This window comes from Ambystoma mexicanum, chromosome 2q, assembly GCF_040938575.1.
Source record: "Ambystoma mexicanum isolate Mex_15411 chromosome 2q, UKY_AmexF1_1, whole genome shotgun sequence".
NCBI classification, from domain to species: Eukaryota; Metazoa; Chordata; class Amphibia; order Caudata; family Ambystomatidae; genus Ambystoma; species Ambystoma mexicanum.
This window is the reverse complement of record NC_090924.1, coordinates 310016609-310036299: the sequence shown is the minus strand read 5'-3', so window position 1 is coordinate 310036299 and position 19691 is coordinate 310016609. Positions and strand designations below refer to the sequence as shown.

The window sequence follows — 19691 nt, the reverse complement described above, 5'->3', positions numbered from 1 at the left end:
CTCACGTACAAGGCCTTAAACAACCTAGCCCCAACGTACCTCTCCAACAAATTCACTTTAAAACCCACATCCAGAACCACCAGATCATCCAACTCCTCACTGTGCTAGCCTCCCAACTTTGGAACACCCTACCACTCAAAATTAAAACTACTGAGTCCTTCCCGATCTTTAGGAAACTTGTTATTGGCTGGTTACTGAACAAAGAGTAGCATTTACCCTTATCTCTAATATCTAACAGCTGCCACCATACCTGCATTATATGTAAATTGTTGTACTATGTAAAAACATTTTGTAAATTGATGTACTTTGTTAATGTAAATGCATATCTTATGCCTGTAACCGATTCCTTAAGCGCCCTTCTACCCACGGGTCCGGAGCGCTCTACAAATAAATTAAACAAACAAACAAACAAACAAACAAACAAGGTTAGTGAGATTGAGCGATATGCATACTGCACAACAGCCTTTCACTAACGTCCATCCTACATACACGCAGGCTCCAAATCAAAAAGAATGACTAAGTGAGGATTCTAGTTGAGTTTTTCGGAGGTTCTTTAACAGCCATGAAGAATCCAGGTGGAAAATGCTGCCATTGGGCCTCATTACAACTCAGGCGTTAAGGGTTAACGCCGTCATTAACCCTTAACGCCTGATTCCAATTTTAACGGCTGCTTTTAGAAGCCGTTAAAATCCATGGCGCTAAACCGCCTTGGTGCTAATTATGGCACCGTAATTTACGGTGCCGTAATTAGTGCCTTCCCCACTCCCATTATGCCCTATGGGGAAAAAATGGGAATGGGGAAGGGTAAATGGGAAATGGGGATTTACCGCCCCACTCACGTTGGAATGGGGCGGTAAATCCGCCATCCACCATGGTGGTAAAGTTGGTGTACTTACCGCCTGGGTCGTAATGACCCATATTGTCGACCCTGATGTGTATATGGATTGTGCTGGAGAGGAAGCATAGAGTGGACATGGTGACTTCCGGTGTGCCGATCTGCCATCTTTTCTAAAGTTTTCATTCTCATGCTTTTCCATATCTCAACAAGAGGTTTGACATTTTTAAGCAGTAATACTCACAGTTTTGCTAGCACCTGGCAGCTTGTATTGAGGATCCCAGGAACTTGAAGCTGTTGTGCAGTGAAGAAAGGCAGAAATGGCTGTAGTAAAATATCCAGCCATGTATCCAAGAATGTTGAATTAAGGGAGGGTAGAGCATCCACAAAGATGGGCCAAAGAGCAGTCAGGATGGCTGTGCCGTATTCACTGGTCAGACTCACCTAATGACAAATACACATGGTGAAGTGTTAACATTGGGCAGGAAGGCAATACCTAAAGGTTATACACATAGCTCATATAAGCACAGGTGAAGTGTAAGTGAATAGTCTTGAGCACTCCTAACTGCTAAATGAAAGGCTGCTGCCAGACTAACGGTAAAACACAGAGTGTGATCTTTAAGCACAACAGAGAAGAAACTCGTCCTGGCACAAATATCCCAAAGTGGGATAATAAAGACAGAATGCGGCTACAAATTAGGCAATTCTAGCTTTTATAAATACAAAGGTCGTTTATCGCTGAGCATTCTGCTCTTCAGCGCTATTCTGCACCTCCTGGGTTTATTATTAGGAGGAATTCCCTCTCACTGCTCACTCTACTGTGCGGCAGCAGAATCTAAGTGCATGGATCACATTCAAATCCCTCTGCAGCATCCATAATGCTGTCTGGGGATGGGGACCACGCTACCTACAACTTGCTCTCACTAAATACTCTCCCTCCAGATCTTTATGCTCCTCCGGCACCAACCCTCTGTGTGTCAATCGCTTTCCTAAATAAAGCTGGCGGCCGATCTCTTTCCTCAGCTGGATCCCTCCTATGGAATTGCTCCCCCGTTTCTATTCATCTTGAGCCAGATCTTCTCAAATTCCGGAAGATCCTCAAGACTTTCCTTTTCACCTCTTCCTTCCCTTCCTCCCTCCTCTGCTAATCCCACAGTTGCTGAGATTGGTGACCAGGGACATTATGTTTCCTTCTGGACCCTGGCCTCTCACACCCAATCGCCTCCAGCCTCTGCTCATTCCCAGCACTTGCCATGGCACCCTCACTGGCATGCACTTACTTATTTATTGGCAGCTGACCACTCCCTAGCACTTCCTCCATTTGGCACTCATAGCTGCTCGCTCCCTAGCACTTCCCTCCTGGCACACCCAGCACTTCCCCCCATTCCCTCATCCTTCTCTCCTCTCTGCACTTGCACGTTCTGAATGCTCACACGGCCTATTAGCTCAGTCTCTATCCTTCATTGTTTTCATTGATTTCCATTCATTTGGTCCCTCCCTGTTGCCCTGTGGGCACTTTCAAACACAATGTATTTGTTGTATAAGCGCTTTACAAATGCACAATAAAAAAATAAAAAATGAAATTGCTTGTGTAGACCATATGAATCGATTATGTGCTGATTTGTGTTTTCAAGAAGTCATGGCCAGATCCAGCTTATTCACCTAAAGTGCCTTAGGTGTTCTCCATACTGTTGAGCAGCAAGGCTGCCTGCTGGGAGCTGTAGCTACTATTGTTTCTTTTACATTACCCCATCGTCCGGATTACTCATCACAGTTCTTACCTCAATGAGGCGCCGTCTCTCCAAGCAGACTCTCAAAACTACCCATTCCCACATACACATGGAGGGTTCTCAGGATTGATTTAGTCCAACCTCCATGTTTGTGTATGTTTGTCACTTTCCTTTAGTTATTACTGTAAGTTTCCTCCCACCCCTTCCCACGCCCTGGTGTTTCCCAAGCTCTCCTGAAAGTACAGTAAGGGTGGGAGGGAATCAGGACTGTGACGAGGAAGATCCAGCGTAATGAAGATTACCAGTAAGTAATTGGGACATTAAATGTTCTTCACAAAATACTACCTCGTCTTTTTGGTTTTGGTGAATTTTTGTGGCACTTGTGCCTCAAAATTGCTGAAACCATTGTTGCAGAATAGAGATGGAGGGAGAGGGAATGGGAGGTCTTAACTGAGAATATCTGGTTGGCATAGCAATGGCAATGCCATGGCATGAAACTGCCAAATCATTCAAATCTCTTTTCCAAACTTCTTTGACGTACTACTCAATGAGAACTCCCACTAGCTCTACCCCTTACCATTGCGCTAGCTGGTTTGGTTTTGTTTGGGATACTTTTGGCAAGTCCTTCCGAGTCTGCTTTGTTCTTCATGTTTTTTGTCCCCAACCAACTTCTATCACCCACCAATCCTATACTCACCGACCCTCTTCAACAGGGGCCTATACTTCTGGTTTCCATGGGGGGGAGCGGCGGGTCTGGTGGGGGGCCGGCAGCAAAAGCAAAAAAGCATCCCATTGTAAGTAAAGGGATTTTCACACAGAGGACCTTTCCTGGGAGGACAGGGTGGAGATCTGGGCCCCGGAGCACCTGTGTAGTCAGGGCCCCTGCAACCCCACCCTCTCTATCATACTCGACCCTCTCCACCCCACCCACCCTACCACTACTCTCTCTACCCCCAGCCACCCACACTACCTCCACACTCTCTAGCCACAAATACCCACCCAATCTCCACTCTCTATCCCCACCCTCTCTACCCTACCAACCCCCATGCGCTCTACCCCCATCCACCCACCCTATGCCACACTTTCTCTACCCCCAGCCACCCACCCTACCCCCACCCTCTACCTTAACCCACCCTACTCCCACACACCCACCCTACCCCTGCTCCCTGTACCCCACCCACCCTACCCCAATCTACCTCCACCCAACCACCCTAACCCTGCTCTCTCTAGACCCCTACCCTACCCCACTCTCTCTACCCCACCCACCCTACACATACGCACCCACCCTACCCCCGCTCTCTCTATTCCACCCTACACCACTCTCTCTACCCACCCACCCTACCACTGCTCTGTCTACCCGACCCATCCTACCCCTGCTATCTCTACCCCCAGCCACCCACCCTAATCCTGCTCTCTTTCTACCCCATCTAACCTATCCCCACTCTCTCTACCCATACACTGTACCCCTGCTCTGTCTACCCTGCCCATCCTGCCTCTGCTCCCTCTACCCCCAACCACCCACCATATTCCTGCTCTCTCTCTACCCCAACCCACCCTACCCCCACTCTCTCTACCCGCCCCCACCCTATTCCGACCCTCTCTACCGCCACCCACCCTAGCCACACTCTCTGTACCCACACCCACTCACCATACTCCCACTCTCTCTACCTATAGCATTTTGCAATTTGACCAGCCTGCCCCCAAAACCGGGGGAGGAGTTGCCATCACATTTAAGAGTTGGCTAAATTGCTCTTCCATCGCCCTTACCCACAACCTACCATGTGAACTATTATTCGGTAGGATCCAGGCTTCACCTGAGTGCTCGACCCACTTTGTAATAGTTTATCGCCCTCCTGGGCATGCAACTAATACATTTTTGGATATCTTTGCACAGCTAGTCGTAGACCTCTCTCTGATGCACACTAAATTAGTCATTCTTGGTGATTTCAACCTACACCCTAACAACCCTAAAGATCAGCAAACCAACAGACTTGTTTCCTATTTGGCCGACTGTACCTTTACACTGAAAAACCATAGTCCCACCCACACGGGAGGGAATCAGTTGGATCCAATTTTCTCTGAATCTGATGGACTCCACACCTTTCCTCCCGACCCTTGTCATGGTCGGACCACTATCTGTTACCATTTTCCTTCTTTTTTTCAATGCCCTTACAAAGATCTAAGTTCTTATTTAAAGCCTGACGACACTGGTCCAAGGTCACCCCGGATTCTATCTCCATCACAGTCCTCAGTCAAAGAGGTATAGCAAGTGAAAAAAATCCCTGTAGTGCTCTGATCGATGTTATACAGGAAACGTCAGACATCCTGGCCCCCTCCAGGCTTTCAGCCAAACGTGCTAAGCTCTCTGCTTCATGGTTTTCAGCAGCAATTAGTCTACTGAAACAACAATGTCAGCAAGATGAATGGAGATGGCATAGTTATTTCTAACACTTCGCTAAACTAGCCTACATACAGGCACGTACCAAATATTAGACCACTATAAAAAAGCCAAATCTTGTCATTTTGCTGAGTGTATCTGAACAGCTTCTTGCTCCGCCAGAGAATTGTTTCAATTTGCTAAGGAGCTGACCACTCCAGTACGACCTCCTTTAAAGACCTTGCAAACACAAGCACACTGCGAACATATTGCCTCCTTTTTTAGGGACAAAACCTGTAACATTCGGGATCTGATAAGCATAGGAAGGTCAGTCCCTGTAGATCCCCTTGTTATACTTTTTACTGGTGAAGAGACGCATTTCAGTGCCTTTCAATTTAGCACAGTAACAGACGGTATGGTCTCATCTGCACTGTTGAAACTTAGATCTGCTTCTCTCACTGATCCAGTTCCTCTCTGCACTCTCCCAGCAGCTTCTAACAAGTTTATCTCTCTGTTTACTGCTTGCCTTCAACATTCCCTCTGGGCAGGGCACATCTCCAAGCCCCTCAAACATACAGTGATCTCTCCTCTACTAAAAAAGGCACATCTTGACCCAGCAACAGTGGAGAACTACTGCCCTATTTCACTACTTCCAGTTCTCATGAAACTGATGGAGTCCACTGTACCCCTCAGTTCCCTGCCTTCTTGGAATCTAACCCCCTTCTTCACCCTTTTCAGTCTGGCTTCCGTCCTGGTAGGGGAAAGGAATCTGTGATGGTTGCTCTCTTGGACGACATTGCTCTGCTTCCAGATCACACAGAGTTGGGAGCTTTGATTCTCCTTGACCTCTCTGCAGCCTTTGATACTGTTGATCATCATAGTCTGCTTCAATGTCTTCAGAAGGCAGGAATTTCAGGAATCCAGCTGAGGTGGTTTTCCTCTTTTCTGTCTATCTGGGTTCAAGTGGTCTCCCTTCCCCCTTTTACTTCTTTTCCCATCGCCTTGAACTGTGGTACCCCCAAGGGTCCGCTTTATCTCCCCTTTTGTTTAATTTATACATGTGGGCTCTGGCCAGTTTGATTGCTAGCCACGGGGTACATTTGTACTCATATGCTGATGATGCACAGATTCTTTTTCGCCTCAATGTGCCATTATCTGACCCCCTCACAAACTGAAAGACTTCCTATCTGCCGTCAGGGATTGGGTGGCCGATAATTGGCTTAAACTTAATGAAGATAAAACAGAGGTCTTTTGGTCGGTTCAGACATCATAGGACAGCCTTGGACCTGTGAATATTGGCCAACTTCCCTTGGCCCATGTCCTGAACCCACTCCGATAGTGAAGAGCCTAGGGATCAAATTAATGACCATGCGCTCTAGAGAACCCCAGATCTCTACAGTTTGCAAACTAGGTTATACCAAACTGAAAGTACTGAAAAAGGTTTTACCGTTCCTGCCGCCTGAGTCTAGGACCAAAATTGTGACTGCGTCCATCATGAGCTCCCTAGACTACTGTAATGGCATTTATCGTGGCCAACCTGAGGCTTTACTACAATGCCTACAGACTCTCCAGAATGCAACCGCTCACCTCGCTTTGGGAGCTCCTAGACTAACAAACTCTCAGGACTTACTTTGCCAACTACACTGGCTCCCCATTAGCAGCTGAGTCAAGTTTTAAATCCTCTGTCTCGTTCATCGTGCTATTCACGATGTTGGGGCAGAAGATTTACAATCTAGATTAGTGCATTATAATGCAAGCAGGCTACTTTGCTCGGCTAACCAATCCCTGTTATGTATTCCTAGATTCAGCCGTGCCAGAACGGGAGGAAGATCCTTTACAGTGCTTGCCCCCATGCTCTGGAATGCTCTGCCGCATGAGCTTCGTAACATTCCTGAATATCTTCATTTTCGAATGACTCTGTGAACTTTTCTGTTCTAGCCCTGCTTGTCTGAATTAGCCCTCTTTCTCTCACTCCTTTTAACGCCTTGATGCATTTCAGTCTTTGTTTGCGTTCTATAAATACTCATACAATACAATACAATAAATATAATACAATACCCCCACCCACCAGACCCCCACTCTCTGTACTGCTACCCACACTCTCTATAGCTGCAACTACCCACCCTGCCCCCACTCTCTCTAACCACCCTACCCTCACTTTCTCTACCGACACCCACCGTCCCCCCTCTATCTGAGCCATCCACCCTAGCCCCACTCTCTCTACATCCACCCACTGTCGCTTTATTTCTTACCCTCTCACTCTCAATCTTTCTCCCTCATATTTCCTCTTGATCTTCATCAATGGCATCCTCTTTCAATTGTTTCCTCCCTTGCTCTAGTCTCCTTCCTTCTTACTCTCTTGCTCGCATGCTCCCCTTATCACATCCTCCTTTGAACCTGTACACTCTCCACCTTGCACCCTGGGGCCTATAAATGCAAAATGCAAGCAGTAAACCGCACTATTGGCTCTGCCAATGCTTGTTATTTATTTATTTTCTTTATTGTCATTTTGCTAATTAATTAACCTTTGACAAAAACAAAGAAAGACACATCAATAAAAAAGTACAAAACCAACGTGCCCTCAATAGTTAAATCCAAACGGTATACAGTGGTTTAAGCAAATACAAAATAACAAATGCAATTTTGAATTAACCTAAACAACGAAAAAAATATCGATATTAATGTCATTGAAATCTTCATGAAGAGAGCCTAGCAAAGGATAAATGATTTCATAATAAAATAACAAAACCTTCCACTGAGCCATACTAACAAGTGATCTTATCTCCAATTCAAATCTTATAGCAGGTAATGGTACCGTATTAGGGATCTTCAGAAGTCTATGCCAAATCAATTCAACTAATTTAGGTAAATAATCAAACACACAAAGTTGATACAATTCAACACCATACATTTTTTTCGGGAAAATGTTCCATTCATATAATTGAAGAGTTGGAACTAAGGAGAATTTCCCACATTGTGTATCCATCCTGCACATTTGATTAGTAATAGAAATCACTCTATTGATATGATGTGATATGACATGGCATTTATAACGCGCCTATACACAAGTGTTTCAAGGCGTGACGAGGCAAGGGAGGGGGAACAGAGGGAAGAAAGACAGTGATCTTACTAGGCCAGGTGTCATTCAGATCACGCAAGTGCAAGGGAAGGGGGAAAAGAAAAGTGCAGGGCTGGGGGAGGGGAAAGTGCAGTACATGGGATAATAAATAACAAGATAAATACAAGAACGGCCAGCAGGTGGCAATTGCAGGGTGAGTGCAGACATAAGTGCTGGTGGTGGGACTGTAGGGATACAGAAAACAGTCCCCAGGAGCAGGGGGTTGCAGGGAGGCACTGCAGGCGTGCAACTGGCAGGGCTTGGGCCCCAGATCAGATGGGTGGCCAGGTAACCAGTGCAGTAACTATCAGCAGGACTTAGGACTAACTGTTACTTGTGTGGTTTATATGTAATGGGAAAGCCTAAATACATAAAACTATCAACTCTTTCCAGTGTATCAGGTGATATTTTCCAGTGAAACTTTGATACATTTCATTTGCAAGTACCTTGCATAATATTAATTTTCTTGTGATTGATTTGCCAAAAAATGGACGAGGCATAAGTAACAAAGGCATTGATGAATTTCTGAAGGCCCTTTTGGGTGCAGTCACAAAATAAAAAAGAATCTACGTAAGCCAACCAGACACATCTAACATGGCCAAACTTAGGGGGGGGGGGAAATGCTATCGGGTCTCAATCGTCTCCTACATCAGAGATATGTACATTAAAAGGACAGGGTGACAAAATGCACCCCTGTCTAACTACCACATAAATTGGACAGCGCCCCATTCTGATCAAGCTTGATTTGTATATTAGAATGTTCATAGAGGCCCAGAATCAACCGAAGCAGCCCAGTCAGACTTCCCCATCACTTCAATTTGGACCACAAAATGCTTGTTATGTATTACTAGCTGTATCTAAGCCAATCTAGCACTCTCCCACTTTTACCTTGTCTTCTCTCTCTGCCTGTGCCTCCTCCTTACTGAAGGCATTCTGGGGTGCATGGGCATGAGGGGCTGAGCTAGGGAGCAGTGCTGTAGCTGTTTGGAGAGCCCCCATATATTCTAGTAATGCTTTGTAGGTATATTTAAGTGTTGTAAGGGGCCTGGCTAAGTTTTGGAAAGGAGGGGATGAGAGGTGGTGCCTGGGCAATATATGTAGGGTGCCATATTTCCAAACTCAAAAACTGAGAAAGGCCACCAACATAAAAGTATGACTACAATTTGACTGCCACCACAAAAGCAGGACTACAATTTGGTAGTGCGCTGGACCAAGGCCGGACACAAGAGGTTTCTTAGCTTGTAATATCATAACTTTTGTAGTGATTGCAACACTTGGAATGTTGATCACTTGGAAGGCCCTCAGAATTTGAAAAACAATTTGCCCAAATCAAAGTCATGTGGTGTGTTAAACTGAATTTAAAATGTGCCGGTGCACAATTCTTTCACCATGTTGTTCGGGGAAATGAGCAGACGGAGAGCCACTTGGGGCAGGCAGTAAGCCATAAGTAAAAGTGGCAGTTCTTATCAGGGTTCCAAGTGGGGGAGTGGTGGTTTCTGGGTCACGTTTACATCAAGTATTATTAAGCTGGCAAGACAGGGGCAGTCATCTCTGACCGATGGCAGCTTGGTAGGGTCACCAGACAGGGATGCCTGTGGTCCCGGAAGTTGTTCATTTTGGCACTGGAGCCCCTGGCGATATACTTGAGGCAACAATATGGCGATGTGGGTATTCCTACAAAGGGAGGGCTGCATTTGATATCCATGTACGCTGACGATATGCTGTTATTTATATCTAAGATACCCAGAGGAGAACCTACAGTTTATTTTAGAAGTTTTGGGCAGATATGCAGCATTTTCTGAAATAACAGTGAATCCCAAGAAATCATGTATATTTCCCCTGGGCAGGTATAGAGGGATACCACAGGGGGAACTGCCTGTAATCCAAATACAATGGGAGATAGTGACCTTTAGATACTTGGGGATCAATGTATAACATACAGCCGAGGTGGAATATAAACGTAATACAGAGAAGGCAGTGGCTAATATTGAACTTAGTATGAAGTTTTGCACCTAGCTCCCCCTGATCATGATGGGGAGAGTGGCATTACTAAAGATGGTGGTGTTGCCTAGGTTGTTGCACTTCTTTGGGAATATACCCTACATGATACCTAAGCGATTCTTTGTCAAGCTTCAAAGCTTGTGCAGGGGGTTATTATGGCACAATACTAGAAACAGAGTAGCACTATGGAAACTGCAAAACACATATGACAAGGGAGGCATTAAGTTGCCGAACTTTGAGATGTATTCTTTAGCGAGCCAACTACAGTATGATATGATATGATATGATATGGCACTTATAACGCACCTATACACAAGTGTTTCAAGGCACGAAGTATGTGGCCAGATGGTTATCGGACGGCCCAACACCGGAGTCTAGGCTACTGAAGGCGGAGTGTATCCTGTTCTATTTGAAAGAGTGGATTTGGCTACCAAGATTGCAGCAGAAAGTGAGCATGGGAATGTTAGACTTGGGTGTTAAGATATGGCATAGAGCGTGCCGGGCTATGGGGAGCCCTCCACCGTGCTCCCTACAGATACCGTTGATTGCTCTGAATGGAGTGGATGTGCAACTATGTAAGGTGCTCAGAAGACATTGGGAACCGAAGGGCATCGCGACGCTGGGGGACATATGGCAAGATGGGAAGGTGGTGGAATTCGATACGCTAGTGGAGGACACCGGGCTGCACCGGGGAAAATATATCACTTACTCCAGGTTGGTGTGGATAGTAAAAGATACGTGAGCGGAGACGGTGCTGGGAAGGCAGCCCGACACGCCCATTGAAACAATGGAGATGGAGGCCATGAGGTCTCCCGGATTTACGAACTTCTCATCTCCAGGGTTGACAAAGAGGTGCTCCAGCTGAGAAGGGACTGGGAACAGGAGGCCGGGGAACCCATGAGTGACGGGTTGTGGGTGAGAGTCCAGCGGAATCACAAGAAAGTGTCCATTAATGCGAGATTGCAGCTAATCCAGTTGTATATTACACATAGGGCGTATATGGCCCCCCAAAGGATTGCAAAATTTAAGAATGCGGGGATACACCGGGATACAAACATGTCCTAAATGTGGACAGGTGAATGCGGGGATGATACATATGATTTGGGCATGCCCTGAAATAAGGAGATTTTGGTGTGAGGTAGCCCAAAGATTGTAAGACAGAGGGGTAACACTGGAAGTGGGTTCTGTGTGGGCATGCATGGTGGGAGGGTATCCCCGGCCACGCCAATTGAAACATGTGAGTAAATTGAAGGACTTGGCCGACATAATAGCCAAATGCAGAATTGCCATGGGCTGAAAAGCTGTCAATATAGCAAGGGTAGAGGCGTGATGGCACAACCTCCAGAAATGGGTGGAAGCGGAAATAGTGGTGTGGAGCGAAGCAGTTGGCAGAGAAGGGGATGACCCAGGAGAGACATTGAAGGCCTGGAGGCATTTGGTCTCCACTATGTTTGAGCCGGCTCAGACCGGCTCGGGGAAGATGTCTCCTCGACGAGCGCAGGATGGAGCAAACCCTTAGAAGATATGATTGAAAATAATGTAATTGAGGAACTTCGGGAGGGTGGAGGGAGCTAAAGAGAAGTGGTGGACATGCTATAGTAAGAATCGTACCTATGACTGTAGTTCATTGTTTGGTTGTTTTTTGTGGTTCATTTTGTTAACATCAATAAAAAGTCCTTTTTTTAAAAGTATTATTAAGCTGCCTCCTCTCAGGGTATCCTCGCCTGGCCGTCCTCTTTCCAAGGGAGGACGTTTTAAGGGCATTTACTCTCCCAGGTTTTCCCTTGTTGGCTCCGGTACACTCATGCTATGGGACACCCTCATTGTTACTTTCCGTTGTTTCTGTGCATGATGTTTGATTGCTAGTCCATGATGCTGGCCATCTTTTAGCCCTTTGTTGTGCTGGGCCTTGTTCACTTTTTGCATATTCCTGTTCCTGTTCACCATACACTTCATAAAGACCATTATAATCCTCATTCTAGTAATCCCTCTGATTTTACTTATCCTATTATCTGTCAAAATCTTCCATTTTATGTTAACTTTGGTCTTTGGAATGCTCGTTCTCTTGTTTCCAAAACTGATCTTGTGCTCGATTTATTTTTCTCATTTAATTTTGATTGTTTTCCGGATTTCTGAAACCTGGCAACGTCATTATGACTCTGCTGCTCTGACATCTTCTCAGTCTTCCTTTTTGCACTCCCCTAGACTTTCTCGTACTGTTAAAGGCATTGGTCTACTTTTTGCTCCTTGCTGGATTCTGGCTCCTCATGTTCCTCAACTCTCCTCTTTTTCTTCATTTGAGTTTCTTTTTTCTTTATTCTCATCACCTGCTCCAATTGCTACCTTAATGATTTATCGACCTCCTGAACTCTGAGGGTCAGTTTATGAGGACTTTGATACTTTACTATCTATGTTATCCCCATATGCTTCTTCTTTGTTTATTGTTGGCGACTTTACTCTTCATATTTCGCCATCTGGTCCTCTTCTTATCCTCAATTATTTTCTTCTTTTGCAAACAATCTTTCTTTAGTTCCTTCCCCCTACTCACGTTAAGGGAGGCACTTTATTTCAGCCGACATTTCTATTTTATCATCTGTTCAGACCCATTTGATCCCTTTGGCTGATCACCTTCTACTGTCTTCTTCCTTTTCTTTACCCCCTTTGGTCTCTACTTTATCTTCCTTATCTTCGGCATCTGAATCCCTATGTCCTTATTGATTCTAATTTTTCTAAACTTCCATTTTAGCTAGTCTGGATGGCATGATGGATGATTTCAACTCTGCTGGTGTGTGTGTGGGTGTGTGTGTGTGTGGGTGTGTGTGTGCGAGCGCGCGCGCATGAGGTGCTAGTCAGTGAGCCCCCATGCTCTATTCAAGGCAAGCAGCACATCTTTGCTCAGGGACAATGACAGCACTGTTACAAGTGGTCAACAATTTTACTAACTTTGCATTTTTTCATGAAACACCACAGGCGGGTTATTGTGTTTTGTGGTGTAATGACAAGTTGTGTGTGCTGCTAAACCCAATGGCTTAGCTCGAGTCCCTTTCAGGCTGCTGCTATAGACGATCTATAGCAGCCTGCATGGCATCCCCAGAGTCAAGGGGGTGCCAGTTAGATACTGCTGTACTAGCACTGGCCACTACTGCTTGTTAGGTCACAGCAACAGGGAATTACATTTTGTGAGTGATGGTGATGTTCAAAGGAGAGTAGGGGTAAGACCTTGACAAATGAGGCAGGCACTCAAACTCGGTTAAGCACCCGCGTCTAAAGAATACTGTTTCAAACACGCAATCAAGTGACACAGACATAAGGAGCCAGCTTACAGAAACAGTGCACGTGCAATTTTGCACGGTATTGGCAATAGGGAAAAAAAAACATTGGGACCATATTACAAATCCTTTGCATCATGACAAGTGCAATTTTGAGTGGTATTAGCAGTGGAGCAAAAATGTCCCAATAGCAAAAAACATATATTTTCAATGTGTTTTTGTACTAGTGAAAGGTTTGCCCCCTTCTGAATACAATTCTGTATTGTATTAGCACTGGAGCAAATCTAGCCCTGATGCAAAAATGTATTGAAAGAATAGTTTTTTTGGGCCAAGGGCAAACTTTGCCCTAGTGCTAATGCAGTACAAAATGGCACTTTCACCGGTGCAAAGTTTCTGTAATTTTGCCCCTGAACTCGCCTGCCTTTTTTGCGCTCTGCTTTCAAATATAATGTGTGAACGAACATGCTATATGCTTAGAAATACAGTAAGATTTAATGTATTCCTGCAGTGCAAATCTCAACAAAATAACACTATGAATGGAGGGCGTGTCCAGCGGCCAACCGAAGCGGATGGGTGCCTGCTCAGTTCTGCATGCTTGCCCATGGATATCCTGTAGATATCTTGCCCTGAACCACACAGAATACAGATTGGGGCCAAAAACCTTCCAGGACCTGGTGGAGTAGTTTTCGTCCTGTGAGTGGATTTGGAAGATCCTGAACGGGAGGCAAAAGGGACAGAGGCCATCTTGTAGCCCAACAGTGAATTGTGCCTGCTTGATGGAGGGAATTGCAGTTTATCAGGCCGTCCCAAAGGTTGTGGACAGAGCAGCGGACCCACCTGGAGCCCTGGACTCCACTTGGGCGGCTGAGTATAACAGCCCCTCAGGTCAATCGATCCAGCAGGCAACGGAACAGTGCAGGGCCTGGGGATGAGCCTTGGGGAGCAACCCTGTAGAGCAGTGTCAGATGCTTTTGGCCCTTTTGGACTGATGAGGTGTAATCCACATAGGGAATAACGGCCCTTTGTAATTTTGCCAAGGTCATTACAGGGTTGATCTGTAACTCCCAATAGGAAAGTAGTAAGGTGCAATTGGCACCACAAGAGACTGCAGTTTGGTGAAGGTCCAGCAGCAGAAATTGGACCAATATTTTGACAGCCATGGTAAACAATCCAGATTCACGCTGCCTCTGGCTAAGGCGGCCACAGCACTAGGAGAGGGTTTGATCATGCTTGAGAGCCTTATGGAGGCCATACAGGACTCGAGGGCCTCCCTGGAAAGCAAGGTACGGTCAGTGGCGGTGGCAGTGTCCCTGGTGCAAGCTGACCTGCAAAACGCCAACAAGATGGTTGCTGAGCTCGAACAGAGGGTAAGTGACACAGAAGATCTGGTTGCCTAAATAAAAACCAGTAGAACTGGAGTTGCTAAGAAGTAAAAATTGGACATAATTATAAGTAAACGTAACAGCATTGACATACGAAGCATGAACAGACTTAACCAAAATCACCGTCCCCCCAGAGGCACGTCCCTTTGATTTTCTTTTAGCAGCATACGTTTGGAAGGAGGCCTACCTATCCAAAATAATGTCAGGAGTGGCCCACATTTCTTGCAATAAAAAATTATGAAAATTTGCCAAACTGGCTACTACACCAGGAATGGCACATTTAGATATTTACCCTGCAATATTCCAGGAAACAATATTAAGGATCAATGATTGAACCAGAGAAGAACATTGGTCCAGCGCTGCATGGGGAGCCGATGTTATGTTAGTTGACAATAGTCAGTCAATCTCATCCAATATTAACAGAGCTTCAAACTGCTTGCACAAAGAATAGAACCAGTAGCAGGTGTAGTTCCAGAAGCTTCTGCCCGAGAGTTGGAAAGGGCTATCACCGCAGAGGCAGAGGTAGATGGGGGATACACAGGTGGACTAACAGTGATGGGCCGCGTACCAGATACACAGCCCGAGATAAAGAGAAACCAGTGCCAAAGAAGCCGAGCTATCAGAGGGGTGCAGCAAAGTTTCAGATCTTTGAACTGGATCCAAAGGGAGAGAGAACGAAGACGAGAAACCAACACCATGCCCCTAGCAGAACTATGGTGCTGAGAAGTAAAAAGGTCCAGCCTATCATGTGTAAATAGGAAGAAAGAGGTACAGCTCACGTTCTACTCTATGAAGAAACTTTGGTGAGATTTGAATGTAAAACATATTATAGTAAACCAGGGTTCACAAATGTAACAGCTACACAGTCACCCCCAGAAATCTTTGTGCCATATTCAATCCATGAGGCTCTTTGTGCCATTAGTATATCCCTTGGATTGTGTTTTAGTCCCCAAATCCTTGTATTTATCCAATGGGAGACTTTGTTAATCAAGGATGATGTAGGTTCAGCCATCAGATTATTGAGGGGTTCACCATTTACCAAAACACATGCCAATGGAATTGCTTCCTGCGGTAGAGAGAACGTATTTTGAGTGCCATTACAAGGTGCAAAGGGGTGGCCCGCCATAAAGAACCATGCTGACTCAGATAGCAAATCCAAGGGTGTTTATTAAAATTCTTTACAGATAGGATAGCCGTATCTCCCTCTCTCTGGTCTACCCCAGCCTTGGCCCGGCCATCTAACCCAGACATCCTTATCGGAGATGTTAGTAGCACTAGGATCGGTAACTCCTGTCATTCGTTCACTACTTGGCTAAAATGTGTTTTCCCTGAGTCGTTGGCTATCTGGCTCCCTTTATTTATTGTATTTATTTATAAATGTATAACGCATCAGAACCCGCAGGCATCAGCGCGCACAAACAAAATCACGGGACAAATAGCCTAGTGAGGGGGTGCAGTCAGGAGTTTACTCAAAAGAAAAGTTTTGAGTGACTTCCTAAAAAGTCTGATGTTGGTTTCTTGCCGTAGAGGTACAGGGAGCATGTTCCAGATTCTGGCAGAGCATATAGCAAAAGATTTGCCCAAACAGTTAGTTTGAAAGTAGGGCAGTTTATTTGCACCAGGTTAGATGATCGCAGTGATCTGACAAGCTTGTAGTAAGACATTAGGTTTTTCATGTAAATGGGGGATTATCCATGGAAGTATTTATGCACCAGAGTCGCTGCTTTAAATTGAACTCATCCTTGCCTGCCTGTGCTGTGATATGTGATTTTGTCCTGGAATTTTTTCAATGATACGAACTGCATCCTTTTGGATGACTTGGACTTTCTGCAGGCTCTTCTTGTAAGCACCAACAAGAAGAGCATTGCAGTAATCAACCCTTCACAGGACGATGGCTTGAGCTTTGTTTTCAGTAAGGTAAGGCCTACGCATCTTCTAACTTTCCCTCTCCTATCCCCGCTTAGTAGTCTCAGGGAGTAATGAATGTTGCCTTCTTCCACTCCTTTCTCACCCTCTCATACCTGACTCTTCGGTGTACCGGTCTCTTTACTGTTCTCCTCCCACCAAGTCACTGTCCCTCCAATCTCTCACTCCACCCTTCCACCCCCCACCCTTCAATCTTATTTCTTTTCCTACACCAGTTCTTGCTGTTGTGTGTACGTTCAACTGCCCCTCTACCTCTGTTATCTCTCCTGTCTCCAAACCACCACTCAACTAATAATATTTTTACTCCTATCGCCTTCTTGCCTCCTGACTACTACTACAGCTTCTACTTCCCCATTAATGTTAACACTATTCTCACGCTACCACGAGTACCTCTCTCTCTCTCTCTCTCTCTCTCTGATGTGCCTACTAATCTCACTACATCTCGCCTGTCACTTCCAATTCTGTCGCTACCATTCACTACAGTTCACTACTACCAACTTCACTACTACCAACTACCCCTTCCTGCTACTACTTTCTACTCTATCACTATTTCACACACTTCTTACTCTCAAATACAGACACTCCACAGTCCCCCTCTCACCAGTAGCCTCTGCACTCCTTTCGCTTTTGCCTCCTCTGGTCTCTTATACATCCTTCTCCACCTCCTGTCCTCACCCAACTAACCCACACTGCACAACTCACATGCAACTCCTTACATACCCCATACCCTCCCGGGATTGGATGCTCACCCTGTCCTATCACTTACCTGGCTCAAGGGGGTGTGCCAGGGGAAGTGCTTAGGTAGGCTTCAAAAACGGCTTGTAAGCCCTGCCCCCTTTTCTTGTAGCTTCTCTTGCAAATAAAGTAACAGACTTTCTGAGGGACTGGAGTACCCGTTTTATAAGGCCTTCCCGTGGGCCTTTTAATATTAATGTACCTGGTGGGTTGGTGGGAGTTTTGGACAGTGCGTAGATCCGTAGCGTCTTTGCTGTGTCATGTTGTTGCTTCTCCCCGTCAGTGTTCTCCTGTGGCGGGGATGTCACCATCATCACAAGTTAAGGTGGGCAGGGAAGGGGGCCTGTACACACTTGTGGAGGCACCACAGGTTGTTTGGGGTGGGCTCCCTCTATTCCCTGACAGGGCCTGTATGTAGACCTTGTCACATAGGCAAAGACTGGACCTGTTGTAAAATTGATTCTTTGAGAGATGATTGAGGTGTCTCACAGCAGTTACATGGAGTTCCACCAAGACAGCTTTTGGATTTTGAATGCCACTGACTGCACATAATTTGATAAAGCCTCATAAAACCTTTTGTGTTTAGTTTAGTGGCAAGAGACCTAGTTAAATCATCCGAAATCCTCAATGAATTAATCACCGACAACTTAAACCTCTTCACAAAATCCATGAGGGAGCTACACACTCCCGCAAGGGCCACCAGGTCAGATTTTAAAACTGCCTGACTTTTTACATGCAAAGACTCCTCTGAGACGGACCAGTCTCTGAGCATATCCTGTAGCCGACCAAACAAAGGACACTCTGGGGCACAAGAGGGACACAATGAAGGTCATCATTTTGGCGAAGAAGAGACAGTCAACAAACCAAGTGCACTTGAAGGGAACCTAAGGCAATTAATGAGTTGTTTGAAGCATAAGGAATTGGCAGCTGGTTTATATGAGGACAGGTAGAAGGGAGCCTCCCGCCCTGCCTCATCACTTGAATCAACAGCTTTGGTCCCATTAGTGGAAGGTAGCAGGGGTGCTTGAACAGTCAAACAAGGCTGATCTAGAATGACTCACAATTGCGCTCACACCAATCTGGGCAGATCCCCCTGCACACATCCCTGCTCATATTACTGTTCTCTTCCAAAGGCCTCTTCAATGGCAGATAAATACATAAATATTTAGTCAGGCACAGGGTGGACCTGGTGGTACTACAGGAGACCCATCTGGATGCTCATTGGCTTTGGATGCTGGAGTCAAGGTGGAGGGGAACAGTGTTTGAGACTTCCTTCTCCACCAATGCCAGAGGGGTTCTGACATGGGTTAGGGATTCCTCCGGGCACACGATTGGTCGTACACTGGTGAATGTGGAAGGGGCATATGTGGGCATTGTAGGAAGGTTGCTGGGCCAATCCATACTGTTACTGGGTACGTATGCACCCAATGTGTAGCAGGCTGATTATTTTTAGAAAATCCAGATGTGATAGTTCAACATCATTCTGATTGGGTGCTGTGGGTGGGGGATTTCAATTGTGTGCTGAATAAGACGATGGATACTAGGAGTGGGAATGTGCAGCCCTTGGGTACTGCATCTATGAGTCTGGCTATAATAACAACAGATTTGTGCCTGAGTGCTGTGTTGGTTGAAACACGGGTAGGAACGTACCTTCTCATACTGTTCAGCGGTACATGGCTTATATTCAAGTATTTAATATGCCTTGGTGGGGGAGGAGGAGATGGATGGATCCCTTTTGGACCATGCACCTCTGCTCCTGGGGATATTGTGGAGGAGTGGTAGGCCACCCATCCCTCAGTGGAGAATGAATAATAGCATGCTGTTGGATGCAGCATTTAGGTCCTCATTGGATGAGCAAATACAGCAGTTATTGGAACATGACTTGGGCTCCACTCAACATAGACCCACAGAATGGGAAGCTCTAAAGATACTTATTAGAGGCGTATATATCAGCAAGGGATGAGGTGCGTAAAGCACTGAGCGACTGTTTCAACCCTAGAACAATTGGTCGCAAAATTAGTAGGCAGAAAAATCACCAGTGGGGAGGTGGTTCAGGTTGACTTGGACGCTGCAGTGTCGGGTCTATGGGTGGAACGGGACAGGGTAAATAGTTTTGATTATGCCGGTTATGTATCGAGACAACATGCGGAAGGGGACAAAGCGGGAAAGCTTCTGGCGTGGTTGGTCAGGATGGAAGGGGGTCAGCACCCATGTGAAGCTGTTCGGGATGGAATGGACAACTAGTTATGGACCGGGATCGCATTAGCAATGTGTTTTGTGAATTGTACAGCGATTTGTATGCTAGGAGAGGGGGCTTT

The 19691-nt window shown here is 45.8% G+C and overlaps 1 protein-coding gene across 1 annotated transcript in view; it reads right to left on the bottom strand.

Annotated features, from left to right (window-relative positions):
- Positions 1-19691, bottom strand: part of LOC138568695 (uncharacterized) — a 1243988-nt gene that overhangs the window by 807001 nt on the left and 417296 nt on the right. The window contains exon 71 of the mRNA XM_069646472.1: positions 1080-1279. Coding sequence (XP_069502573.1) covers positions 1080-1279 — 200 coding nt within the window. The remainder of the gene's footprint in view (positions 1-1079; positions 1280-19691) is intronic.